This window comes from Crocodylus siamensis, chromosome 2 (genome assembly GCF_052110815.1).
Source record: "Crocodylus siamensis isolate JL-2025a chromosome 2, ASM5211081v1, whole genome shotgun sequence".
NCBI lineage: Eukaryota > Metazoa > Chordata > Crocodylia > Crocodylidae > Crocodylus > Crocodylus siamensis.
The window spans coordinates 147,071,498-147,096,661 of record NC_143396.1 but is presented as its reverse complement, the minus strand read 5'-3'; the positions used below and the strand labels follow the sequence as shown (position 1 = coordinate 147,096,661).

Genomic DNA, 25,164 nt, shown 5'->3' with positions numbered 1-25,164 from the left:
GTGCTGATGCAATAGAGGATTTTTACTCTATATCCCTAGATGTTAAATTTCAACTAACTCAGGACATTAGAAATGTGTTCTGCACTATGGGGTTGAAACCTTCCTGAGCAAGCTATAACAAGACAAGAATTGAGAAGATCTCAGAGACTATTTTAAATGTCAGTCAATCAATGATGTTTTGGTTTCTGTCTTTGAAGAGACATTTAAAAGAACCTAAGGTCCATAGGCAACTGGTAGCAGGTACATGGGGGTGCACGTGCCCCGCCCCGACGGTCAACACTGATGTTGTTGGTAGGGCTGGTGCCCCCCATGACAGGGCTGCCACCATCAGCAGCTTCTGCGGGTGCCCCCCCAGATTCAGGAGACATCAGTCACTCATGCTATGGCCCTTGGCCCAAATCCTCAGAAGAGTTTAAGTGCCCAGGTCTTGTTGAAATCAGTTGTGGGCAGATCCAGCATTTTGTAAAGGGATGGTGTGGGAGAAGTGACCAGTGATTCAGGGGTGGTTCCACCCCTACTTGCAGCTTCTCCCCAATTCTCCCTTGGGATGGGCAGACCATATTTGTAGGAGCAGCAGTCACAGACTTTTTTTTAAGTCCCTGAATCAATTAAGAAACTGAGAGAGCCTCTCTTCCTCTCCAAGCTCAGCAGCATGTTCCCTTGCCTTCCATTCACCCCCTTCCTGCCCTGCCATGCAGTGCTGCCAGGGACAGTGACAGAAGGGCCAGCAGGCGGGTTCCCCTCCCTGATCTTCCTGCTGGGCTGGTAGGTAATACTTGAGGATATTGGCCAGAGAAGACAAACCTGAGTGGTGCTGCCCCTGCTATTCCCTCAAGCTGAGCACAGCTCCTCATGCAGCCTGGCTGAAGCTTGGCAGAACAGCACTTGAGCTCCTCTTTCCCCCACACCAGCTGGAGACAGCGTCAGTAGCAGGTGGGGTGGGGAGAGCAGGGGAGGAAATGTGCCACTAAGCACTGAGGGGAAGGGAGGGGGAGAATTTTCATTTGATTTGACGACTTAAGGTCCCTGGTGTAGTGATCACTGGGTTAAAAAAATCACAGGTGTACATGGATGAGAACTATTAAAAAGCAAGTTTTATTTGTGGAGGAGTAAGGAAGCTTCTGCAGTCCTTCATCCTCTCTAGCTAACTGACTTGAGGGACTATCTTCCTACTCCCATGGTCTTCCACATAAGGGAGGGTGACTACACTTGGCTGCTGCTCCCATGGTCTGGTATAAAAGGGGTGTGTAACTATGCCACTGCACCTTCTCTGGATCTACCCCTGAAACCAGTGGAAAGACATTGCTGTACTTTAAGAGGAGGCAGGCTGTCTGAGAAGCAGTCAGCAGGTGTGGCAGGGCCAATTAGAGAGTTAGCTGACAAGAAGGGGTCTGAGTTTGAAGCATATAAACTCGGAGCCTGAGATTGTCAAGTAGTTTAGCCCTGAGAGCCACAGACAGAGTTAATCCTGGGTAGCAGGGAACTTGAGCCTGGGAGGGGCTGAGTAGGCAGGGCCAGGGACCTGTAGCCTGCCAGGGGCAGAGTTGGAAACATTGACACAGTGAAAGGGCCTGAGCCCCAGGTGGGAGCAGGAATGCAGGTCTGAGCAAGGGTTAGTGTAAACAGGGCCAAGGAGCCCAAAAGTCTCACTGGCCCAGGAGTGGGGCCAGAGCCCAGAGATAGGGGCCAAAGGCCAAGAAGGCCACATCCGGAGACTGGCAGGGGCAGGGGAGCCCATGAGTCTCACTTGGCCTAGGAGTGGTGTTAGGAACAGCAGAGGGGGAGAGAGGAAAAGCATGAGTATGGGTATTGTTGAGAAGGGCTAATCATGTGGGCTCCATCAAGGCAAAGAACAGCAACACCAGCACTCATGAGGAAAGTTGACTTGGGAAGCCTTGGGGCAGCCTCCCTTTTTCTGAAAGTATCATCTCATTAAGGCATGGCAGTAAAGGATGAGGGAAAAGTCAGCTTGCCAAAGGCTGAGGAGCCTCCAGGGGCATCACGGCCACCCCTGGAGCTGAACTCTGTTACAGTGCATACATAGCTTTTATACTGGGGCCTTTTTTGTCCATGTTGATAGATAGTTATTTAGACAGAGCATGTTTTATATGTATGTATATATGTTTGTGGTTGTGGCTGTGGTGGTGATGATTATGATGATGATGATAAACATCTAATTCAGAAAAGTTACTCTTGATATCTCTCTCTCGGCACACACTGGATTAGGCTGTATTTCTATTTTAGACTGTTTTCTTATGTTTTCAAATGTTTGGTGTCATTTTCCATCAAACCAATCTTTCTTCTTGTTTCTTGGTTATCCTCCTATCTTATTTACTCTTGCTTCCTTCATTGTACTACTGAATGTTTCCAACCACTTTTTCATAGCAATTTTTTCCATATCCCCTAGTGCCTGAAATTTGTTATAGCTATTATTCTTCTCCCACTTACACACTTTTAAGAGTGCCTGTGTTGATGCTCTCTACTTGAGTCCATTGGTAAAACTTGATGTTCTTCATTATCAACCTCTGCCTAACCTTTGCTTCCACAAGGAAATGATCAGTCACAATGTGCTCCATGATATGAGCAGACATCAGTGATGTTAGTGGACCACTGATAATCAAAAATTATATGGTCTATCTGGTTGCAAACTCTTCCATCAAGAGAATACCAGGTGGCCTTAGGAATATCTTTGTGTGGGAATGTCATGCTCTATATAATCACGATCTGTGAAGTGGCAAATATTATTAACCTCATATAGCACTACCATTGGTTTCATCATGAAGGCTCTTTTTACCTATTTTACCTTACCAGGTACCTTTTTTCCCTACGTTAGCATTGCAGTCACCTGAAATAATCTTCATATTGTGTCTTGATAATGTTTCACAGGTATCTTCTAGTTTTTCATACAGTACATTATTGATGTCTTTGTCTTTATCCTCTGTAGGGGCATGAATATTGATCAAGTGGATGCCACACCATCTTCCTCTTAATTGCAGATGCAATACTCTTTTGTTCATAAACTCTACCTTCTTGATTGAAGTGAGGTATTTGTTCTCCGCTATAAAACCTGTACCCAGTTGATGAATACCTTTTCCACCATACGCCAGAAAACTATACACTGTTCTAACATCTCTACATTTGGGTCATCTTATCTGTTGGATAGCCACAATATTCATTTATACCATTCCAAAATTCTAACTCTACAACATTTGATACCATTTGAACATTCCAAATTTCCTATTTATCCAAAGCTTTAGCTTTAATTTTATAACATCAGTTTTTTTTCACAAGATGAGGTGTCCTGGGAAACGTGGAAATGTGGGGCACTCACCTGCAGCTTGGGACAGAGCCCATGGGGAATGAGGAGAAGAACCCAAGCGGCTCATGAGCCGCCTCTATGTACAGCTGCCAGTGATGTCAGCGTCAGACGCCGGCCGGCGAAAATAAAAATGACAGCCATCGCTGCAGAGGGGGTGGATGGTCTGGAGGCACAACTGCAGCTGGTGCAGGGATCAGAGGGACCCCAAGAGAGGACCCCAAGGAGACCGACAAGTTGGAGGCGAAGTTGGGTAGAGAAAGGAGCACCCCATTGAAGACCCCCGCCATACACTGGAGGAGTGAATAGTTGGCTGAGGGAAGGGGGATTGGAGGCAGCCACTAGAGTGTGGCACGACCCAGGTGGAGTGCTGGGACGGTGGGGTGCTGAGGACGGCACACCGGGAGGTGAAAGCCCGGGACGGCCCGGACGGGTGTTATAATCGGGGCGGAGTCGCCGCCGGGACCAAGGAAGGTCATGGAGGGATGGGCATGAGCCCTGGGGTGACAGACAGGGTGTAGAGGCCCCTACCTCTGCGTTAAGGGTCCAGGGACGAGGGATAGGTGGAGGGTTGGTGGAGGTGCACTAGATTGTGTTTGGTGTTGGGGGATTATCCCGAACCGGGGCTGAGTTTCGTAAGGGAACCTGGTGTTCAGGTCATAAGGCAGCCCTGGGTGGGGCATTGTGGGGAAGGTTCTCCATGAGACAGGAGCCAGGAGTGAGGCACCGCAGGAGGATGCGCAATCTCCCGCCGTAGGCTTAAGAACGCAGAGCGGTGGTTGAGATCTGTAAGGAAGGCCTCAAGGTAACAACTAGACAGCCCATGGAAGGCGTGAAGCTGGTGTGTAGGGGTGGCGGAGCCCTGAGAGCAACCGTCGGGCCTGACCCGGGTCATCAAGGGACCCAGCAACTAACCTGTCCATTGAGGAACAAAAGACGTGGCAGGTGAGAACGGAGTTGGTGAAGCAGGAGGTAAGAGCTACCTCAACGACAAACCAACCCGGAAGGGGCGGAACATCTACCAAGAGTCCTGAGCCGCCAGAAAGTGGTGAGCGGAAGCCCAGTGGTCACATGAGGTTATTGGCTTCATGCCCAACCCCCAATCCTGAGGAGCAGAGTATTCCTCTTAGTCTGGTTTCTACCCATAGACCTGTTTGTCATTGAAGGTCCTAATGGTACCTGTGTCACATTATTGCTCACATAGTTTTTGGGGTTGCAGAGATACACACATTGCTCCACTACAACAAAGTAAAAATACCTTCGGAAGAAATTAATGAGGAAAATAAATGAAAATATCTAAAACAAAGTTACTGAAATGGAAAAGACTTGGGGGTCATCATTGACCACAAGATGAACATGAGTCTCCAATGCGATGCTGCGGCTAGTAAAGCGACCAAAATGCTGGCGTGCATCCATAGATGCTTCTCGAGCAAATCCCAGGACGTCATTCTCCCCTTGTACTCGGCCTTGGTGAGGCCGCAGCTGGAGTACTGCGTCCAGTTTTGGGCTCCACAATTCAAAAAGGATGTGGAGAAGCTTGAGAGAGTCCAGAGGAGAGCCACGCGCATGATCAGAGGTCAGGAAAACAGATCTTACGATGACAGGCTGAGAGCCATGGGACTCTTTAGCCTGGAAAAGCGTAGGCTCAGGGGTGATCTGATGGCCACCTATAAGTTTATCGGGGTGACCACCAGGATCTGGGGGACGTCTGTTCACCAGAGCGCCCCAAGGGATGACGAGGTCAAACGGTCACAAACTCCTGCAAGACCGTTTCAGTCTGGACATAAGGAAGAATTTCTTTACTGTCCGAGCCCCCAAGGTCTGGAACAGTCTGCCAGCGGAGGTGGTTCAAGCACCTACATTGAACACCTTCAAGAGTAAATTGGATGTTTATCTTGCTGGGATCCTATGACCCCAGCTGACTTCCTGCCCTTTGGGCAGGGGGCTGGACTCAATGATCTCCCGAGGTCCCTTCCAGCCCTAATGTCTATGAAATCTATGAAATCTATGAAAAGAAAAGATGCATCAAGAATGTAAGAGATCTGTTTAAAGGATTTGATGAATGGAGGAGAGGCTACCAGCTGAGATTTTGTGTATGACAGAAACAGCAATCTGTTGACAGTCCAACAAGAAATATTGAAAGTTTAGAAAGAATATTTGAAGAACTTCTAAATATAGTGTGTGAAAATAAAGGAAGAGTTGCTGAATATTAAGCTGCTGAAATCAAAATAGTAGAGCCTTCACTAAAGGAGATATAGATCCCTGTTAAAAAAACTCAGAAATCATAAGGCACGAGGGATAGACAATCTTCCAGAAAAATGCCTAAAATTTGGATTTGAAACATGAAAGTATCTTCCCAAGATGATTAAAAAGATCTGGAGAGAGAAAGGAATTCCCAAACAATGGAAGCAGGCAATAATATGCCCAATTTACAAGAAGGATAGTAAAAGAGAGTGTAGTAACTATTGGGGTATCTCCTTACTATGCACAATGTACAAAGTTTTTTCTCAACTGCTGCTAAGCCTATTCCTCCCATATGCTCAAGAAATTGTAGAATATTATTGGCGTGGGTTCAAGAAAGATGGATCAATCTGTGATCAGATATTTTCGGGGAGATTATTGCTGGAAATAAATCGGGAGTTGTGAAAGATGTACATGAAGTTTACGTACACTTTGTCAAAACTTAACGATAGCATTAGAAGAGAATCACTATGGTCAACTAGTGGGGTTTGGAATTCTAAAAAAACTGGTATGCCTTACTAAGACGTGCACTGAAGGATCATAGGGTCACAGAAGGGTCAGTTAGTAGGGTCAGAAGGGAACTGAGCAGATCATCAAGTTTGACCCCCTGCCATGGCAGGAAAGAGTACTGGGGTCAAATGACCCCAGCAAGGTGTTCATCTAGCCTCCTCTTAAAGACCCCCAGGGTAGGAGCCACCATCACTTCTCTTGGAAGTTGGTTCCAGATCCTAGCCACCCTGACCGTGAAGTAGCGCCTCCTGATATCTAGCCTGAACCTACCCTCTGCCAGCTTGTGACCATTATTCCTAGTCACTCCTGGTAGTGCTCCAGGGAACAGGGACTCCCCTAATGCCTGCTGGCCCCTTCTGACTAGTTTGTAACAGGCCACTAGATCCCCCCTCAGCCCTCTCTTGTGGAGGCTGAATAGGTTCAGGTCCTGTAGCCTCTCCTCGTAGGGCCTGGCCTGCTGCCCCGTGATCATGCGAGTGGCCTTCCTCTGGACCCTCTCCATGCTGTCCACATCTCTCCTGAAGTGCAGCACCCAGAACTGGATGTAGTACTCCAACTGCAGCCTGACCAGTGCTGCATAGAGGCACCTCCTTGGATCTGCTTGAGATGCATCTGTGGATGCATGACAAGGTGCGGTTGGCCTTCCTGACTGCATCCCCACACTGCTGGCCCATGTTCATTTCGGCATCAGTGATGACTCCAAGATACTTTTCTGCCTCTGTACTGATGAGAAGGGAGTTCCCCAACCTGTAGGTATGGTGCTGGTTCTTCCTCCCCAGGTGCATCACCTTGCACTTGTCAGTGTTGAATCCCATCCTATTCTCATCCACCCACCCCTGTAACCTGTCTAGGTCTCATTGCAGCCTATTCCTTCCTTCTAGCGTGCCCACATCTCCCCACATCTTAGTGTCATTAGCAAATTTGAACAGAATGCTTTTTACCCCCTCATCCAAGTCACTGATGAAGATGTTGAACAGTGCGGGCCCAAGGACTGAGCCCTGCGGAACCCCATTGCCCACATCCCTCCAGGTCAAAAATGACCCATCCACCACCACTCTCTGCGTGCGGCTCTCCAGCCAGTTGGCGACCCATTTGACTGTGTAGGTGTTGACACCACATGACAGAAATTTAGTCATCACACCAGATGACAAAGCTAACATATTTAACGACTTCTTTGCCTCCATTTTCCTGAGCAGGGACCGGAACAGCCACCCCTGCTTTGGGTCCCCCTCACACCCCAGGGGAGGCTCCCATCTTCAAAAAGGGGAGGAAGGAGGACCTGGGAAACTGCATCTAAGGATTTAGTGACCTGGTCGTAGATTCAGGCTAGATATCAGGAGGCGCTACTTCACGGTCAGGGCAGCTAGGATCTGGAACCAACTTCCAAGAGAAGTGGTGCTGGCTCCTACCCTGGGGGTCTTTAAGAGGAGGCTAGATGAACACCTTGCTGGGGTCATTTGACCCCAGTACTCTTTCCTGCCATGGCAGGCGGTCGAACTTGATGATCTGCTCAGGTCCCTTCTGATCTTACTAACTATGAAACTATAGGTGATTGGCACCCGCAGCCCCCTCACCAGGTGGTCGCTGGTGGCCAGCACCAGGTCCAGCAAGGCGTCTCCCGTGGTGGGACTGTGCATGTCCTGGGTTAGGTGGAGGTCCTGCATTCTGGGTAGGAACCTATGTGAGTGGTCAGACCTGGCTGACTGCTCTTCCCAGCAGATGTCTGGAAAGTTCAGGTCACCCATGATGACCACGTCCTTTAACCTAACTGCCTCCGTGAGCTGACTTAAGAATTCCTGGTCTAGCTCTTCTCCTTGGTTGGGTGGTCTGTAGTAGACCCCCACCGTTAAGTCTCTTTCCCCTCAACTTCCTTGTATTCTAACCCAGAGCACTTCAGAGTGCCCCTCCTCTGACTCTTTGCCAATTGATGAGGATGTTCATTCCTCCTTAATGTAGAGCGCCACACCCCCACCTTTCCTCCCTGTCCTATCCCTCCTGTACAGCCTATAGCCCTTCATATTCACTGTCCAGTCATGCGTTGGGTCCCACCACGTTTCAGTGAGCCCCACTATGTTTGGGTTGGTGTCAGCTAGCAGGAGGGTAAGTTCCTCTTGCTTGTTTCCCATACTACGAGCGTTTGCGTAGAGGCATTTGAGGCCTCCTGAGGATGTGTGCACTGGCCCCCTACTCTCAGCATTGCCCTGGCCCCTGTTGTTTACCTGTGTATATGTTCTGGTCGTCGGTCTAGGCTGGGATGTACTTGTGGGTGTTGCTTCGTTTGGCAGTCCAAGGCTTCCTTCACCTTCATCAGCAAGGGGCATAACCCCCCAACGAGCCTAGTTTAAAGCCCACTGGAGGAGATCAGCCAACCTAGAAGAAAACACACGCTTACCTTTAGGGGAAAGGTGGAGCCCATCCCATCCGAGTGTGTCTCTTATTGTGATGTGAGGGTCATTGTCAAGGAAGCCAAAGCCCGCTTCAACACATCGTTCTGAAAGCCGCCAGTTGGTCTCTGTAATGCACGTCTTATGCCGTGAAATGCTATCATACCTCATGAAAACCAATATCCATTGCGAACAAAGGTGTCACCTGTGCTTTTCAGCTTGATGCTTGAGAAGGTCATAAGAGCTATTGAAGAAGGAAAAGGTATGCAGTTGAATGGATGGCACCAGGAATTTGCATATAGATTTTCATATTTCATAGATTTCATAGACAATACGACTGGAAGGGACCTTGAAGATCATCAAGTCTAGCCTCCTGCCCCAAGGGGAGGAAGTCAGCTAGGGTCAAAGGATCCCAGCAAGATAGGCATCCAATCATTTCTTGAATGAGTCCAGAGTATGTGCCTGCACCACTTCTGGCAGGAGTCTATTTCAGGCCTTGGGGGCTCGGACAGTAAAGAAGTTTTTCCTTATGTCCAGTCTAAAATGGTCATGGAGGAGTTTATGACCATTGGTCCTTGTTATCCCTTGGGGTGCTCTGGTGAACAGATATTCCCCCAGATCCTGATGCACACCCCTTACAAACTTATAGGCAGCCACCAGGTCACCCCCGAGCCTGCGCTTTTCCAAGCTGAAGAGTCCCATGGCTCTCAGCCTCTCTTCGTAAGGCCTAATCTCTTGTCCTCTGATCATATGCGTGGCTCTCCTCTGGACTCTCTCAAGCTTCTCGACATCCTTCTTGAATTGTGGAGCCCAGGATTGGATGCAGTACTCCAGCTGTGGCCTCACCAAGGCTGAGTACAGCGGTAGGATGACATCCTGAGATTTACTTGAGAAGCATCTGTGGATATAAGCCAGGGTTTTGTTTGCTTTACCAGCTGCAACTTCACATTGGTGGCTCATGTTCATCCTGTGGCCAGTCATGACCCCCAAGTCTCTTCCAGCCATGGTGTTAGCGAGCGTAGCACTGCCGAGCCTATAAGCGTGCTGTGGGTTTTTTTCCCCAAGGTGGAGTACCTTGCATTTTTTGGTATTGAACAGCATCAGGTTTCTATCCTCCCACTTACTAAGCTTATCCAAGTCAGCCTGGATCACTAGTACTAGCCTATCCTCAGGTGTGGATGCTATGCCCCAAATTTTAGTGTTATCAGTGAACTTGGCCAGTGCACTTCTGACACCAATGTCCACATCGTTGATAAAGATGTTAAAGATACCTGTATACCTGATCACATCCAGAAACAAATTTTAAGATCATTGGGAGAACTTAGATAGGGAATGACAATATGGAAAACGTAGAGAAAAATAAATATTTTGGAACAATAATCATTGAAGAAAATCGAATAATTGAAGAAATCAAGGCAAGAATTTACAGTATCAATATATGCTTGTTGAGCCTGGATAAAATAATGGCATAAAGGAAAATACCAAGAAATCTTAAAATCGAGCTTGATAGCACAATTGTTCAAGTTGTCCTTGTGTACAAATGTAAACCCTGGATGCTGACAAAGGGAAATGGAAAAAGGCTGCAAGTGTTTGAAAACAAGGTGCTAAGGAAAATATTTGGTGCAGTACAAGAAAACAGAGTATGGAGGAGAAGATATAATCATGAGTTGGAGACTTTTACAAAAGACCTGATGTCTTGAGCACAATAAGAGCACAGAGAATGAAATGGGCAGGGTATATTATGAGAACCAACCAGAGAAAGCATGAGGCAGATTTTGGAAACTGAAGTGGAGGGTACCCAATTTCAAGGTAGAACAAGCCAACAATATGAACATAGCTTAAAAACTGGTCTGGAAGGAATGGTAAAAAATGCAACAAGGTGAAGAGAAATGGCACAAGAGGAGGAGATGGAAGGCTGTAGTTAAGATGGCTATAGGCTGCCAAGGCCTATGAGACCAGAGGGAGAGAACAGAAAAGGTGGCAAGACAATTTCTGATTTGCACAGAGAGCCATAGTTTGGGAAGAAATAGGATCATCATTAAGTTTTCATGTTCCAAAGCAGAGGGGGAATTTTCTACCTTTGATTTGGGAGGATAAATCCACTAAAGACTGACCTGTTCCCTTATTACATTGTTTCTTTCCTGCTGCCTAAGACCTGGATCCAATTCTCATTGCAGTTACTGGAAAGCTTTTTATAGTCTGTGATGAGCTTTGGATGAGGAGCTACATTAGCTTTTTGCCCACATTGCTCACTTCAGGCCCTCTGCTGTTATCCCCCCTGAAATACATGGAGCTACACTAATTCACATTTGCTCAGCATTGGGACCTTCAGATTTAATATACATATTTTAGGAGTGCACTGATGAAGATTTTCTTGGCCGATACTGATAGCCAATGATTAACCAACCATATTGACTGATGCTGATCTGATAACTTGTATTTAGTAATAGTGCAAGGTATTTTAAACTGCTGACATAAATAAACCTTTTTTTCATAGATTCATAGATGTTAGGGTTGGAAGGGACCTCAGTAGGTCACCAAGTCCAACCCCCTGCCCTGGGCAGGAAAGAGCACTGGGGTCAGATGACCCCAGCTAGGTGCTTGTCCAGTCTCCTTTTGAGGAGAGCACCATCTCCCTTGGAAGCCCATTCCAGATTCTGGCAACCCTTACTGTGAAGAAGTTCTTTCTAATGTCCAACCTAAATCTGCTCTCTGTCAATATGTGGCCATTATTTCTAGTTACTCCAGGTGGTGCCCTAGTAAACAGAGCATCTCCTATTCCCTGCTGCCCTCCCCTGATGAATTTATAGGCAGCCACAAGATCACTTCTCAGCCTTCTCTTGTGAAGGCTGAAGAGATCTAGGTCCCTCTGTCTCTCCTCACATTCAGGTCTTTTGAATGTCTGTACCTAGCCTTAATGAGCTACTCTGGGTACTAGAAACTGTCTAATCATGGTAGCACAGAACTCCACATGAACTAATTTATTCTGGTTTATTGGCTTATTTGGAGCTAACTTGGATACCCCTCCATACTGTAGCATGCATTGTGGAGATATCTTAGGGGTTAGATTGTGATTGCTTTTATACATATTGGATATATCTCCATGAGATGCTTACTGAGGAGTTGACTAATTAGCTCCACAGTAAAGCATCACACATGCATTCCTATTAGGATGGAGTAAATTAATTAATTCCACTGTAGGACAGTACTGCCTGACTCAAGTACTATCCTATGATGGAGTTGTTTTCTTTACCACAACGCATGTGTAGACAGTGACCGAAGTTGGCTGGGGCATAATGGTGCTACAGTGCGGGGATGCCAGCTAGCTAGCCCTGCACTATAGCACCCTCATGCCCTAGACAGCCCCTCCATGGCATGTTGAGCTGGGTTGGCTCAGCCCTGGGCTGGCTGGCTGGTCCCCTGGACCCTCTACCAGCTGGGGTTGCATCGCTGCACCTCTATGTGCCATGGTTCCGGGCACACATGTACGTGCTGTGCTAAGAATGATAAACTCTGGCACAAACTGTGCTAGAGTTTATTTCATCACATTACTATCACATGTATTACTCACTGGGATCGTCTGCGTAACTCTTTGAATGGTCCAGTTGATTTCAGTAGGACTATAAAAGGAGTGAAGTATTACTCAGTGGGAGTAAGTGTATTAAAAACAGGCTCTGAGTACAGATGATGATCTGTACCAAGGACTCCAGTTTGCTAATTTTGTTTTAAAACTCACTGCCTTACAGATTAAGGGAAGGGGGAGAGAGGGAATGGTGGCTAAACACAGCTTTGCTTTTCCTGATTTTCTACCAGTAGGTGATCTTAATATGGGAAAAAGCTGGACCACTCCAGTTCTTACTTATACTGGGCAGGGGGTTGCAATAGTCTGTCTGCCAGCATTCCCTTTCACTGTACCCTGGCTGTGGTATTTATCTTTTGTGTAAACTTGATGTGGCTCATAGCAGGTGCATTGCTGCTATATATTACCTCTTTCCTCAGCTGTTTATATTATACCAATGCCTCTCTGTTGTAGCCTCCTCTTAGGACAGTTGTTATTTTTCTTCTGCAATAGAAAAGTCAGTGGGATAGCAAAGATATTCAAGTTCTGTCTGTCAGAAGAAAGAGCAGCCTACCTACTGCTACCACTGTTTCCCTGAAGAAACGATTCTCTCTAGAACCGACAGAAGCAGATCAGCTATCTATGAAATAATCTGTCCTGTAATATCCATCTCCCCAGTTGTTTCATGCATCTGTCTTCCCACTTGACTGTTGCTCAATCTGGTCCACACTTTACAGCAGGAAGGGCCCAAGTCTGAGTGGAGGACCTGGTTCTGCGTTGTGCTGAGAATACTTTGCATCTCTCAAAAGATGCTCAGTAATTAGGATTATGCAGGATTGGGCCAAATGGCTGATGCACAGAATAGTTACTATAAGTAAATAGTGCTAAAAGCATAATGAAATGGGAAGCAGGGGATCTACTGTATTCTTTGAATTTCACACAAAAGTACAAATGTTTGGTGCGTAGAAACAGTTCAGCTTGCTCTGATAGTGGCACATGTACAATATACCCAGGAAAATTAGTATTACTGTACAGCATGAATCTACCTGACTCTTGCAGTCTATGCTTAGTCAGAGGGTGTACATGTAACTTTACCTCTAAATCATGTACTGTCATTCCTCTGGGATTCCTGCCATGCAGGGCATGAGCAGATACGTATGTTTTGGAGCAGCCTAGTATAAAGACAACCAGTTTCCATATTTACAGGCTGCAAATTGATTCCTTTGTTCTTTCAACAAAATATGTCTCACTCAATGAACTGCTGTCCTTAGAGGCCTGGTTCTGTCAGAGTGAGCAAAGCTTTAGTAAAAGGGCTGCTTCCATGAAAATGTGCTGCAGTCCAGAGCACATGTGGGAAGCAACCTTCCTCTCTGTTATGGGATATAAGGCCAGGGCAGCTGTGCCACTAAGGCTACTGACAGACAAGGAATGCCCAGCCACCTCCCATCAAAACTAGTGCTTTACCCGAAGAGGAAGTGCATTAGTTTAACCTGGGTCCCCAGCTTCTGTATAGATTAGGCCCTGCAGCGGGGCTTTTTGATTTAATCAGCTAGTAGATAAAAGTGCCAAAAAAACCCGCTGAAGCACCTGATCTATACAGATGTTGGATGAGGTGGGTCAAACTAACACAGTGCATCTTGTGGGCATGCAGCGTGCTTGGCATGGGGGCTCACCAAGCTGAAAGTAAAGCACCGTTTTGTTTTTTCATGGCTAAGCAGCCTAAGTGCTTACTATATACTGCCTCTGCTGCCCTTTGACTCTAAAAATTTGCATTTAGTACAAACCCAATGATCAATGATGGCCTAGACACAATTCTTCTCTCACTGATGATAATATGTATCAGGACTAACTATTCTAAATTCAGTAGAATTGTACCTGCATTAGGCCAGTGCAAGTGACTGCTTGAAGATATCTGCAGGGCAGAGTTCATTTGTGAGGGTTTTCTGCTGCTATACCTCCCTGTCTCCCTACCCCAGTACTGCAGCCATGTATCACTGTCTTGTTCTATTTACTCTGGCAGCTGAAAGTAAATCCATCAAGATGCTAAGATTTCTAACCTTAATCTAGCAAATTTTAAGCAGGTGAGTAGCCACACTTAAGCCAACAAATAGCTTTTTAGGCCCTTCCTGGAGCTTTCTGCATACTTAAAGATAAGGATATGTGTTAAGTGGTTTTCTCAGTTAGAGCTAGATTGTCTAAGCACCTTGTGGAACTGAGTATTGAAGGCCTATAATTAACCCCTACATGATAAAAGACATTTACTGCCTTAAGTTTTAATTGGGCAACACGAAATACTCAAAGACATGGATATTTGCAGTTAAGGATACAAACTAGTATTTTTCTTTTCGTAACTTGAAAATGAATATAAAGAAGTCAGAAAACTATTTTTTCACTGTATGCTCACTTCACCAGCTATTTACCTAATTTACACAGAGAGCCAATCTTCTTCAAAGCAGTGGCATCTTTATTTCCTATGCCAGTTTATGGCAGTATGAGAAGTGGGAAGTCATTTTACATGACAGAAATTCTTCTTTTTTATTTAAAGCAGTTCTTATTTTGCTACATAGAAGAGGGTGTGTGTCTATACACATACACACACTGTGTACAGTGATGAAAAGTATCATTTCAATTGATAATATAACCAGATGTATAAATCTTAGCACTCCATACAGATTGTTTTCTTACAATAGTATGCAAAATGAGGAAATAATTAAAATAAATAAATTTCACTATGTCTCTTCTAAATCTATTGCAATGGCATTGTAATAAATGGTTAACATGACTGGTACAGGATGACTTATGTACCATTTCTGTGCACAGGAAATAGTTAAATATTGTAGGTATTGCTCATAGATGTTCACATGGCCTTCAAAAGTGGCTAAATTATAAAATGAAATAAGCAGAAGTCTAGAATGGGGGAAAACCCCCCACCATTCATGGGATTTTTCAAGTCCTCTGGGTTTTGATGTGCTTATATACTCTCTGAAGCTAGCGGTAATCAATAGGAACAGAACCCATTTAGTTTCTCATGGAAGATGTTTTCCTTAAAGATCATTAAATATTTGCGTATACATCTCAGAATCAGTTTGGTCTTGGTCTTTGGGGCTGCCTCCTCACACTGTTGCACACAAGAAAAGAGATATTCTAATAGCACCCAGGGGTTAATAACCATAGTGTCGTATGAAAGTCATGAGAAGTCACGATTGTTTTACTTTGTTCAGCACTAGTTCTGCCTCACTTGGTGCACTGTGTCCTGCTTTGAGCATTCCACTTTTAGACACAGACAAATTGGCAAAAGTCCAGAAGAAAGCAAAAAAAATGATTAGCAGTCTGTAAAACATAACATCTGAGAAAAGGTTGGAAGAAGTGGGATTATTTAGGTTAGAGAAGGGAATTCTGAGAAGGGAGATTCAAATATAGAAAGGGCTGTTATTAAGAAGCTAGTCATTGATTAATCTGTTTCTACTGAGGACAAAAAGTAAGGGACTTAACTTGCAACAAGGAAGATTTAGGTTAAATATTAAGAAGAACTTCTAAATCCAGAATTAGTTAAGCACTGGAATAGATTACTATGAGAAGCTGTGGAATGTTCATCCCTAGATATATAAGTGCAAGTTAGACAAATATATCTGGGATAATCCTGTCTTGAACAGGTTATATTCTTGAGATCCTTTCCAACCCTGTTTTTCTACAACTGCACACTCATGTTTAATACTAAGTCTATAATGACCTACTTTTCCCCCCAGGTGTTTATCAACATAACAGCTTTCCAGCATCATTCTTCTCACTGTATCCTCAGATCATTTTCCCAATATTCACTTCCATTTTTTTCAAGCTGTGTTTCATGCCTACATTTCTAATATCACTAAGTCGTTCTGTATTATTTCTTTGCCCTCAGTGATACTAGCAATCCTTTTCCAATTTAAGATCAGAATAAGAACAGCAGGACTGGGTTGTAAGTAACATCTGCAAACCCTGCGCCCTGAACTTCCACAGATTTATACAAAGAAGTTCCATTGACTTCAGTAGGAATATGCAGATGAGCAAAGCTGTTCAAATGCATAGGTCTTTGCAGGACCAGATGCTTACTTAACAGTACCATTTGCTAGAACATCAGTGAAATTGTTATGCAGGGATAGACCTTACACTAATGCCTCAAATGCTCTACCATGCACCTCTCTCAATGTGTGGTCATTTATTTTCATTCTTTATTGATAGTTCTTTGAGCAATTTTTACTTCTTGTGCCTGTGTGTATATCAAACCCAATTTGAATTAATTTTAAGAATCTTACGGGGAACTATATGATTTATTAAAATCGAAATATTTACCATGTTCCCATACCCCACTTTCTTTGTACTTATTTACAAATAGGCAGTGGCAAAAATAACAAAAGCTTCATTGTAAAGTGATTCTTTTTTCTTTAGGTTCCAGGACCAAGGAAGGAGTTGTTCATGGTGTCACAACAGGTAAGCACAAAAGTATATTATCTCAACTGACATGTCATCTAAAGATACAATAAATCAGCCATTCATCCATTGAATATGCTCTTGTCTTTGAGAAGGTTCAGATTTATGAATAGTGGTGTATAATAAAAGCAAGGATGGTGGATGGCAACATTTGGTCTGACAAAAATGATGCACAATGATATGTCACAATGCATATTTTTATACGGGATTATTTTTAATCTAATATTTAACTCATGTTAGTGATACTTAGAGCCCCTGACAAGCCATCTACAGTAGATATTAGGCTGGAAGGTGCTCTTTAGGAATTGGAAAGTTTAATTAAGAATAGCAGGTCCAGATTTATAAATAGGATGATGGCAAGATACTCTTGTACTGTTAGAGCTTTAACAAATTCTGTGTTGTTCACCTGCAAAAGCAGAATGTTCTTGATTAGAAGAGCATAAACCAGCAGGAAATAATCAGCACGGTCTTTTTCTGCATATCCTATCATCATGCCAACATTCACCTGAGCAAGTCTTCACTTCTGGTGTGTTGTACAGGGTGTGTACCAGAGGTGTAGAAAGTGGGGGAGAGGACGTGGTGTGTGGGAGGTTTGAGATAATATAAGAGAGTGTTATGTGTTTGTTAGAAGGAATAAGATGGATTAAAAGAAGAGGCAAGAGGTATAGAGAGCATATGAAGCATGAGTAGCAGGGTGTGTTATGATATTCCAGGCTGAAGCCGTTGTGATGTAGGCTCTGCACCTTATGAAGGTTTAAGTATATGTCTACCCTTAAGCTTGTGTAGACATTTCCAAGGTAGTTATAAACTACTTAGCTCAGGTACTGCTAGAAGCCTAGCCATGGCAACATGGAGCTCAACATGGACTAATTACTGAAGTATTTCTCTAGCTTCTTAGGTGGGCTGTGCAGCTTGCACTCAACTCTGTTCTGCTGTGGCTTTGGTGCTAGTAGTATCCAAGCTACCTAGTTCAAACCTAGGTTGGGTATGGCTATGTCAGCTGCAGTTGCACTTTTACTTTAAAGTAGATATAGCCCAAGGGTGAGTAATTATTTTGGGTGGAGGACTGCTTACCAAATTTTGGCAAGCTGTCAAGGGTCAAATGGGTAGCTCTGCCCTTGACAGGTGCCCTGCCCCCTGGTGGCCATCTTGGGATTGGAATTCTCACCCCTGACTTCTGACCTTTGCCACTGGAAGTCCCTCCCCTTGCTCCTGGAAGCACTCCTTTGGAGAAGAAGATTTGCCATCTTAGGGGGGAAAAAAACAAATTACCTACTAAAAATCAAACACCCATAATAATATATTTTAATTTAATTTTAAAAAATATTTCTGTCCTGATCTGTGTGTGTTTGTGCTGTATATGCAGAAGTGATTGCATATGGAGGTTTGTGGGGATGTGTGGATTTGTGCGTGTGGGTATCGATGTGGGTATGGGAGCCATGTAGTGCAGAGTGGCAGGCTGGTGGGTGGGCAGGAAAGTGGGGAAAGCGGTGGGGGGGGAGTGGAAGCAAGCGGGAGCATGGGGCCAGTGCCGGTGGGACCCAGGGTGGGTGGTAGGAGCATGGGGTGTGGGCTGGCAGGGGTCTGTGGAGCTGGGTTGGACTGAACCATCAGGAAGAGGGGGGAGCTGATCCAGCTCCATAGAGGATCCTGGGACTTGGCGTTTCATAGTTTCATAGTTTCATAGTCGCTAGAGTCGGAAGGGGCCCAGGTAGATCATCTAGTCCGACCCCCTGCCTTAGCAGGAAAGAGCACCGGGGTCAGATGACCCCGGCAAGGTGCTCATCTAACTTCCTTTTAAAAATCCCCAGGCTAGGAGCCTGCACCACTTCCCCTGGAAGCTGGTTCCAGGCCCTAGCCACCCTGACTGTGAAGTAGCGCCTCCTAATATCTAATCTAAACTTACCCTCCGCCAGTTTGTGACCGTTATTCCTGGTCACTCCTGGCAGCGCACGGGGGAACAGGGACTCCCCCAATACCTGCTGATCCCCCCTGACCAGTTTGTAGCAGGCCACAAGGTCCCCCCTTAGCCTTCTCTTGTGGAGGCTAAACAGGTTCAGGTCCCGTAGCCTATCCTCATAAGGCCTGCCCTGCTGACCCCTGATCATACGAGTGGCCCTCCTCTGAACTCTTTCCATATCGTCCACGTCCCTCTTGAAGTGTGGCGCCCAGAACTGGACGCAGTACTCCAGCTGCGGCCTGACCAGTGCCGCATAGAGGGGGAGGATCACCTCCCTGGACCTGCTCGAGATGCATCTGTGGATGCATGACAGGGTACGATTGGCCTTCTTGACTGCCTCCCCACACTGCCGGCCCATGTTCATCGTGGAGTCAATGACGACTCCAAGATCCTTTTCCGTCTCCGTGCTGGCAAGAGGGGAGTTCCCCAACCTGTAAGTGTGGTGCCGGTTCTTCCTCCCCATGTGCAACACCTTGCACTTATCAGTGTTAAACCCCATCCTATTCTCATCCGCCCACCGTTGCAACCTGTCAAGGTCAGCTTGTAGCCTATTGCACCCTTCTAGTGCACCCACATCCCCCCACATCTTAGTGTCATCAGCAAACTTGAACAGGGTGCTTTCTACCCCCTCATCCAAGTCACTGATGAAGATGTTGAACAGTGCAGGCCCGAGGACCGAGCCCTGCGGAACCCCACTGCCCACATCCTTCCAGGTCGAGAAGAACCCATCCACTACCACCCTCTGGGTGCGGCCCTCCAACCAGTTGGCAACCCATTTGACCGTGTGGGCATCGACACCACAGTCTCCCAGCTTTTTGATGAGGACAGGGTGAGAGACAGTGTCGAAAGCCTTCCGGAAGTCCAAAAAGACTACATCCACAGCAACCCCTGCGTCTAATGATTTAGTGACCTGATCGTAAAAGGCCACCAGGTTGGTCTGACAAGACCTGCCACTGATAAACCCATGTTGGTTGCCCCTGAGCATGCATTCCCCCGCAAGGCCCTCCTGGATGTGTGCCAGGATAATTTTTTCAAAGAGCTTACCCGGGATTGAGGTCAGACTAACTGGCCTGTAATTTCCCGGGTCCTCTTTTTTTCCCTTTTTGAAGATAGGGACCACATTGGCCCTCTTCCAGTCCTCCGGCACCTCGCCAGAGCACCACGAGTGCTCATAGAGCCGTGCCAGGGGTCCCGCAATGACCTCAGCCAGTTCCTGTAGAACCCTAGGGTGAAGATCGTCCGGACCAGCGGACTTGAACACGTCCAGCCTCTCCAGAAGTACCCTAACTAACTCCTCGCTAACCCTTGGCCCAGGCGTGTCTCTCTTGGGGCCCGAGGGGGGCCCAGCAGGGAGGTGGCTGAACTGGTCCCTACTTAGGAAGACAGAGGCAAAGAAATCGTTAAATATGTTAGCTTTGTCATCTGGCGTGATGACTAAGTTGCCCATCGTGTCCTGCAGGGGCCCCACATTACCCGGGACCCTCTTTTTACCCCCTATGTATTTGAAGAAGGACTTCTTATTGTCCTTAATCCGGGAAGCTAGTCCTATCTCCAACTCTGCCTTGGCCCTCCTGACTGCCCCCCTACATCCTCGGGCGACTATCACATAGTCCTTCTTGGCGATGACCCCATCTCTCCATTGGGTATATGCCTCCCTTTTAGCAAGGAGACATTCCCGGATGCTCTTAGTGAGCCATGGGGGTTTATGTGCCCTCCTGCTCCCTTTGACCCTTGTTGGGATTACCTCCCTTTGGGCATGGAGGATCGTCTCCTTAAGGAGCAACCACTCACCTTCGTTCCTGCTGCCCTGCTCTGGGCCCACTGGCACCAGCCCCAGGATGCCAGCACAGGCCCCATGCTCGTGCCCAACTGCTGCTTGCTCCCATGCACCCGCTCAGTCCCAGTGCCCCTACCCCAGACCCATGGCACAGGGAGGTCCCAGGCTAGAAGCCGTAGCGGGAAATGAACTGGTGCTTAGCATGGTGGAAAAGTAGCCATTCTCCCTCCCTGTGGCTAGCACCCTGTGCCCACACAGGGCTGCCTGTGCTTGCTCTTCCATCAGCAATGGCAACGGAGAGCAGGCACAGGCTGCTCCACGTGGCCATGGCTGCCGTGCCAGGCAGCACAGATGCAGTGGTGAAGCACCCGTACCACAACTTAGTGCATATTGAGCTCTGGGCAGGCAGCCACAGCAAACACTGCCTAGCGGCAGTGAGTGGGGAGGGCTGCTTTCCTCCACATTGAGCAGCAGTTTCTGCCTAGCTGCTACTGCTGCAGCTTAGCCCTCATAGCAAGGCTGGAGCTGGCATGGGGCCCAGGCTAGCAGCAGTGGGAAACAAACTGGTGCTCAGCATGAGGGAAAGGTGGCTGCTCCCCCTCTCTGTGGCTGGTGCCCTGTGCTGCAGCCACTCAGAGCCCATGCAGTGCTGCCTGTGCCCGCTCTCCATTGTCACTGTGGGGCAGTGGTGGGGCAGCGATGACACAGGGCAAGGCAGGACAGTGGTGGAGAGACAGGACAGAGGCGATGATGGGCTGCAAGTGGCTGCAGCAGGAAGTGCTGGTGCCATGGGGGGCTCACTTTTCACCCACGCTGAGCACCAGTTTGTTGCCTGCCGCCGCTGCTCAGTCCAGACAGATGAGTGCGTGGCGCATGGGGTTGGGACTGTGCACTGGTCCCTGCCTGTTCCACGGGCCTGGGGCCAGGGCACTAGGAGTGAGAAGGTGCATGGGAGCCAGAGGCAACCAGATGGGGGTGTGGGGCCCCTGTTAGGCAACCAGATGGGGGTGTGGGGTCCTGACCAGCAGGAACTCTATGGAGCTAGGTCTGCTCCCCCCTCTCCCTGCTGGTGCAGCCCAGCCCAGCTCCACAGACCCCTGCCAGCCAACACCCCATACTCCCACCATCCCACTCTGGGCCCTGCTGGTGCTGGCCCTGGGATACCAGCACAGGCCCCATGCTCCCACATTCCTCTTGCTTCCACTCCCCCCACCCCTGCTGCTGCTTTCCTGCCTGCCTGCTGGCTCCCAGCTGCATGGCTGGACCATGGGGCTTAGCAGGAGCTGGCCTCGCCCCAAGGATTGGGGCAATCCCTGCGGTCCTTCCTTGCCTCCCCCCGCCACTTCTTACAACTTTTTCCCATGCTGGCACAGCCATGAACAGCCCCCATGGTCGCAGGCCAGAAGTCCCTGCTGTTGCAGAAGCCTGCTGTGGTTTCCCCTGGCTCCTGACATCTTTGACATAAGCCGGGGCAGATAAATATTAATTTTCTAAATATTTTAGGGCCCCCATGGGCCAGACAGAATGGCCTGGTGGACCAGAACTGGCCCATGGGCTGTATTTTGCCCACCCCTGATTTATAGAGTGAATAGCTCTGCCCTCCCAGAACATGGCACTAGAGGATGATTCTCTTTACACCATTTCAGCTGATGAAGGTATGGTTCTGCATGGCAGACAGATGAGCAGTAAAGGTGAGCTTTTAGAATACGATTCAAAGTCAGTGGAAATGGATGGGAAAAGTCCCACTGAATTTAGTGGTCTTTGGACTGGGGCAAAATGAACAGCTAATGTGATATTTTCCTTGTTTCCTCTGTATAGTTATATAATTGACTGAAACACTTTATAGTGCCAGCCCTCTATAGTAGGCTTGTGTCCATCTCACCCAACTAATATATCTGAAGCTGGAGCTATAGTCAAGGTTGCTTAAGAGTTTATAATCTATTGCTCCCTTCTCAGTTTTTCATAACTTTCCTAAAGTGTCATCTTTTCCCCCCCGAAATTCTTCAGGGTTGCTTTCTGCTTGAGGATGTCACATTTTTGCAGTGTCTGAGTGAAAACGGTTTAGCCATTTCTGTGAAAAGTGGAGTGTAACTGTTCTACAATTACTAAAATGAGCTTGTGATTTGTTTAAATAGACATAGTGCTGAAGCAGGTGGCAGAAAGCTGAAAGCCGGGAAGGGAAATTGCTTTTGGGGAAAGAAGTGTCTTTGGGTTCTGCTGAAAATTGGTTTGAATTTATTACAGTTCAGAAAGTTTGAAAATTAAACTTTGCAATAGCTCCTTAAGTTTAGGGAATTAAGCTGAACTAAGCATGGACAATACATGGTTATATAATCTATGTGATGAATAATACAATGAATCTATTTATTGGTATTATTTGCATAAAGACTTTTGGGTGGGTTAAATAAAAAAATCAGTAAGCCAAAAGAGGTATTCACCAGTAAATTACTTAATAAACTAAACTCTTTGATATCCAGGCAGAGCAGATATGATGGGTTTTTAAGATCCTGTCTAAAAAATTCACACAGTAAATTTAAAGGAATTTAGTGCCTCTGCCTTGCAATGATGGACTTGAATGCCTGGGAAAAATATTTGAACAAGAAGTTCAGAGGTTTGCAGACAACCGTGAAAATTAACAGGTCTAATAAGCAATCAGGAAAGAAATTGTTTAGGATGGGACAGGGACTTATGCATCTTTTGCTGCCCCATACCCAAGCCCAGGGAAGATAAGTATCAGTTGCTTTAAACAAACAAACTTTCTAAGCAGCTTTTTTTCATTCAATTCATTCACTCATTCCATTCATGTATTCGCTTTATATGCTGCCTTCCCCAGAAAAGGCTCAGGGCTACTTACAATAAAAATCAAGGTAAATTATAAGAGTTGACAAAAATATTAAAATAAAATAGTATTAAAACAAACTCCCCAAGCAACATCCCCCAACTTATCCCTGCCTGCTGGAAGTGAGTTGACTAGCTTTAACAGGACTATACAATTTAGCTGAGGAAATATATAAAATGTCTTGAATTTATATAAGTCCTTGATATGAGGTCTGCAGCAAGATATAACTCTCAACTGATAAAGTTCAGTGAAAGGTAAAGAAAAAGCAGGAAGTAGAACCCTACTGGAACAGGCACAATCTGAAGAGACTCCTGTGTCTGAAGGATACCATGTTTGCAGACAGTGGCATAGTCAGCCCCTTGATAATGACATTTAAGATTTGGACTTGGGACAAAAGCCAGGGATGCTTTGTGAACCTGTTACACATGCTGTGGCACTGGAATCATTCTAGGGAGCAACACACCAGGAAGAAAAAATCCCTCTCATGAGAAAGGGAGAGTAATTCATTCAAAATCCTGTGACAATCAATCTAGTATTCATATTCATAATAAAAAAGGGAAATATAGCTTGTGGCATAAAATATTTAAGAGGTTTGAAAATAAGCCATTAAGTTAGGTTTCTAAGATGAAGAGCATGGATAATAATGCAGACACAAGGACACTGAGTCTGCTAACTGTTGCTTCTATGAAAAAAAAGTCTATGTTCTATGAAAAAAATGTCCATTAAATGTTTTGTATATGTGAAAGGTGAGAATGACCTTCTTCCCTATTGATAAGCCTTGATCTGCCAGTAACCAGCTTCTTTTCTTCTGCTAATTGTTTGTCTGTTACCCCTGGGAATTTTTCTCAACCCTTCTTTCAACTGACTTTTTTACTAAGCTGCACTGACTTTTACTGCTTATACTTGATGAAGAATGTCTTGCGTTCAAAAGCTTGTCTATCACAGCTGGGATACCAGCACAGGCCCCGTGCTCCTGCATTCCTCTCACTTCCACTCCCCCCACCCCTGCTGATACTTTTCTGCCTGCCTGCTGACTCCTGGCCCACGGGCTGACTCCTGGCTGCATGGCCGGACCATGGGGCTCAGCAGGAGCTGGCCTGGCCCCAAGGACTGGCGCGATCCTTGCAGTCCTCTCTTGCCTCCCCCCGCCACTTCTTACAAGTATTTCCCATGCTGGCACAGCCATGAACAGCCCCCATGGTCGCAGGCCAGAAGCCCCTGCTGTTGCAGAAGCCTGCTGTGGTTTCCCCTGGCTCCTGTCATCTTTGACATGAGCCAGTGGCAGATAAATATTAATTTTCTAAATTTTTTAGGGCCCCCATGGGCAGGACAGAATGGCCTGGCAGACCAGAACTGGCCCACGGGCTGTATTTTGCCCACCCCTGATTTATAGAGTGAATAGCTCTGCCCTCCCAGGACATGGCACTAAAGGATGGTTCTCTTTACACCACAACTGCTTAATGATAGCCCTCTTTAGGAAATAGCTGACACTAAGTGGGAGAGAGCAAGCTTGCATTTGCAGAGAATAGATTTGCAATATATTTTATTCTGGACAATTAAAATCCCATAATGGGAGTTCAGTTGTTGAATGTAAATTGAATATATAAAAGGGATAATATTTTTTACATAAGCTCAAACACAACAGCAAGAAGAACAGACTTGCTACAAAACCTAGAGAACAAGTAAAGCAAAACAGAATCCAGTAGAATGTGACTAGAGAACTTGCTTCTGTATAAAACCTGTCATTGGCTTTAATGAATGACCCCAAGATATCCAATTCCTGGTTTGGAAAGTACAAGTAAGAGGGTAAACTTTTGGATTCCATTATAATAAAAATCATATAAGAATTGCTAGTAAAGCCATCCCTTAAAATTCCCCTCAAAGATGTGACCACTTTACTCAGATGCATTATAGGATGCTCTAAAAAGCCTCATTATCTTGTCCATTAGTTAGATGAACACAGAAGCTCACTGATTTTTGGGAGCTGCATGTTTTCCTTAGTGTTGTTATGCTGAAGTGCTATGGTGTATTATCTTGTGTGGCAAGAGATGGCAGAGTGGAGATTAGAGAAAACTGTATGCATCTAAAGGAAAGAGAGATGATCAAGCAGG

At 46.2% G+C, this 25,164-nt stretch overlaps 1 protein-coding gene across 1 annotated transcript in view; it reads left to right on the top strand.

The window, feature by feature from the left end:
- Positions 1-25,164, top strand: part of SNCA (synuclein alpha) — a 165,429-nt gene that overhangs the window by 5,537 nt on the left and 134,728 nt on the right. The window contains exon 3 of the mRNA XM_090037070.1: positions 16,436-16,477. Within this exon, the coding sequence (XP_089893196.1) occupies positions 16,436-16,477 (42 nt within the window). The remainder of the gene's footprint in view (positions 1-16,435; positions 16,478-25,164) is intronic.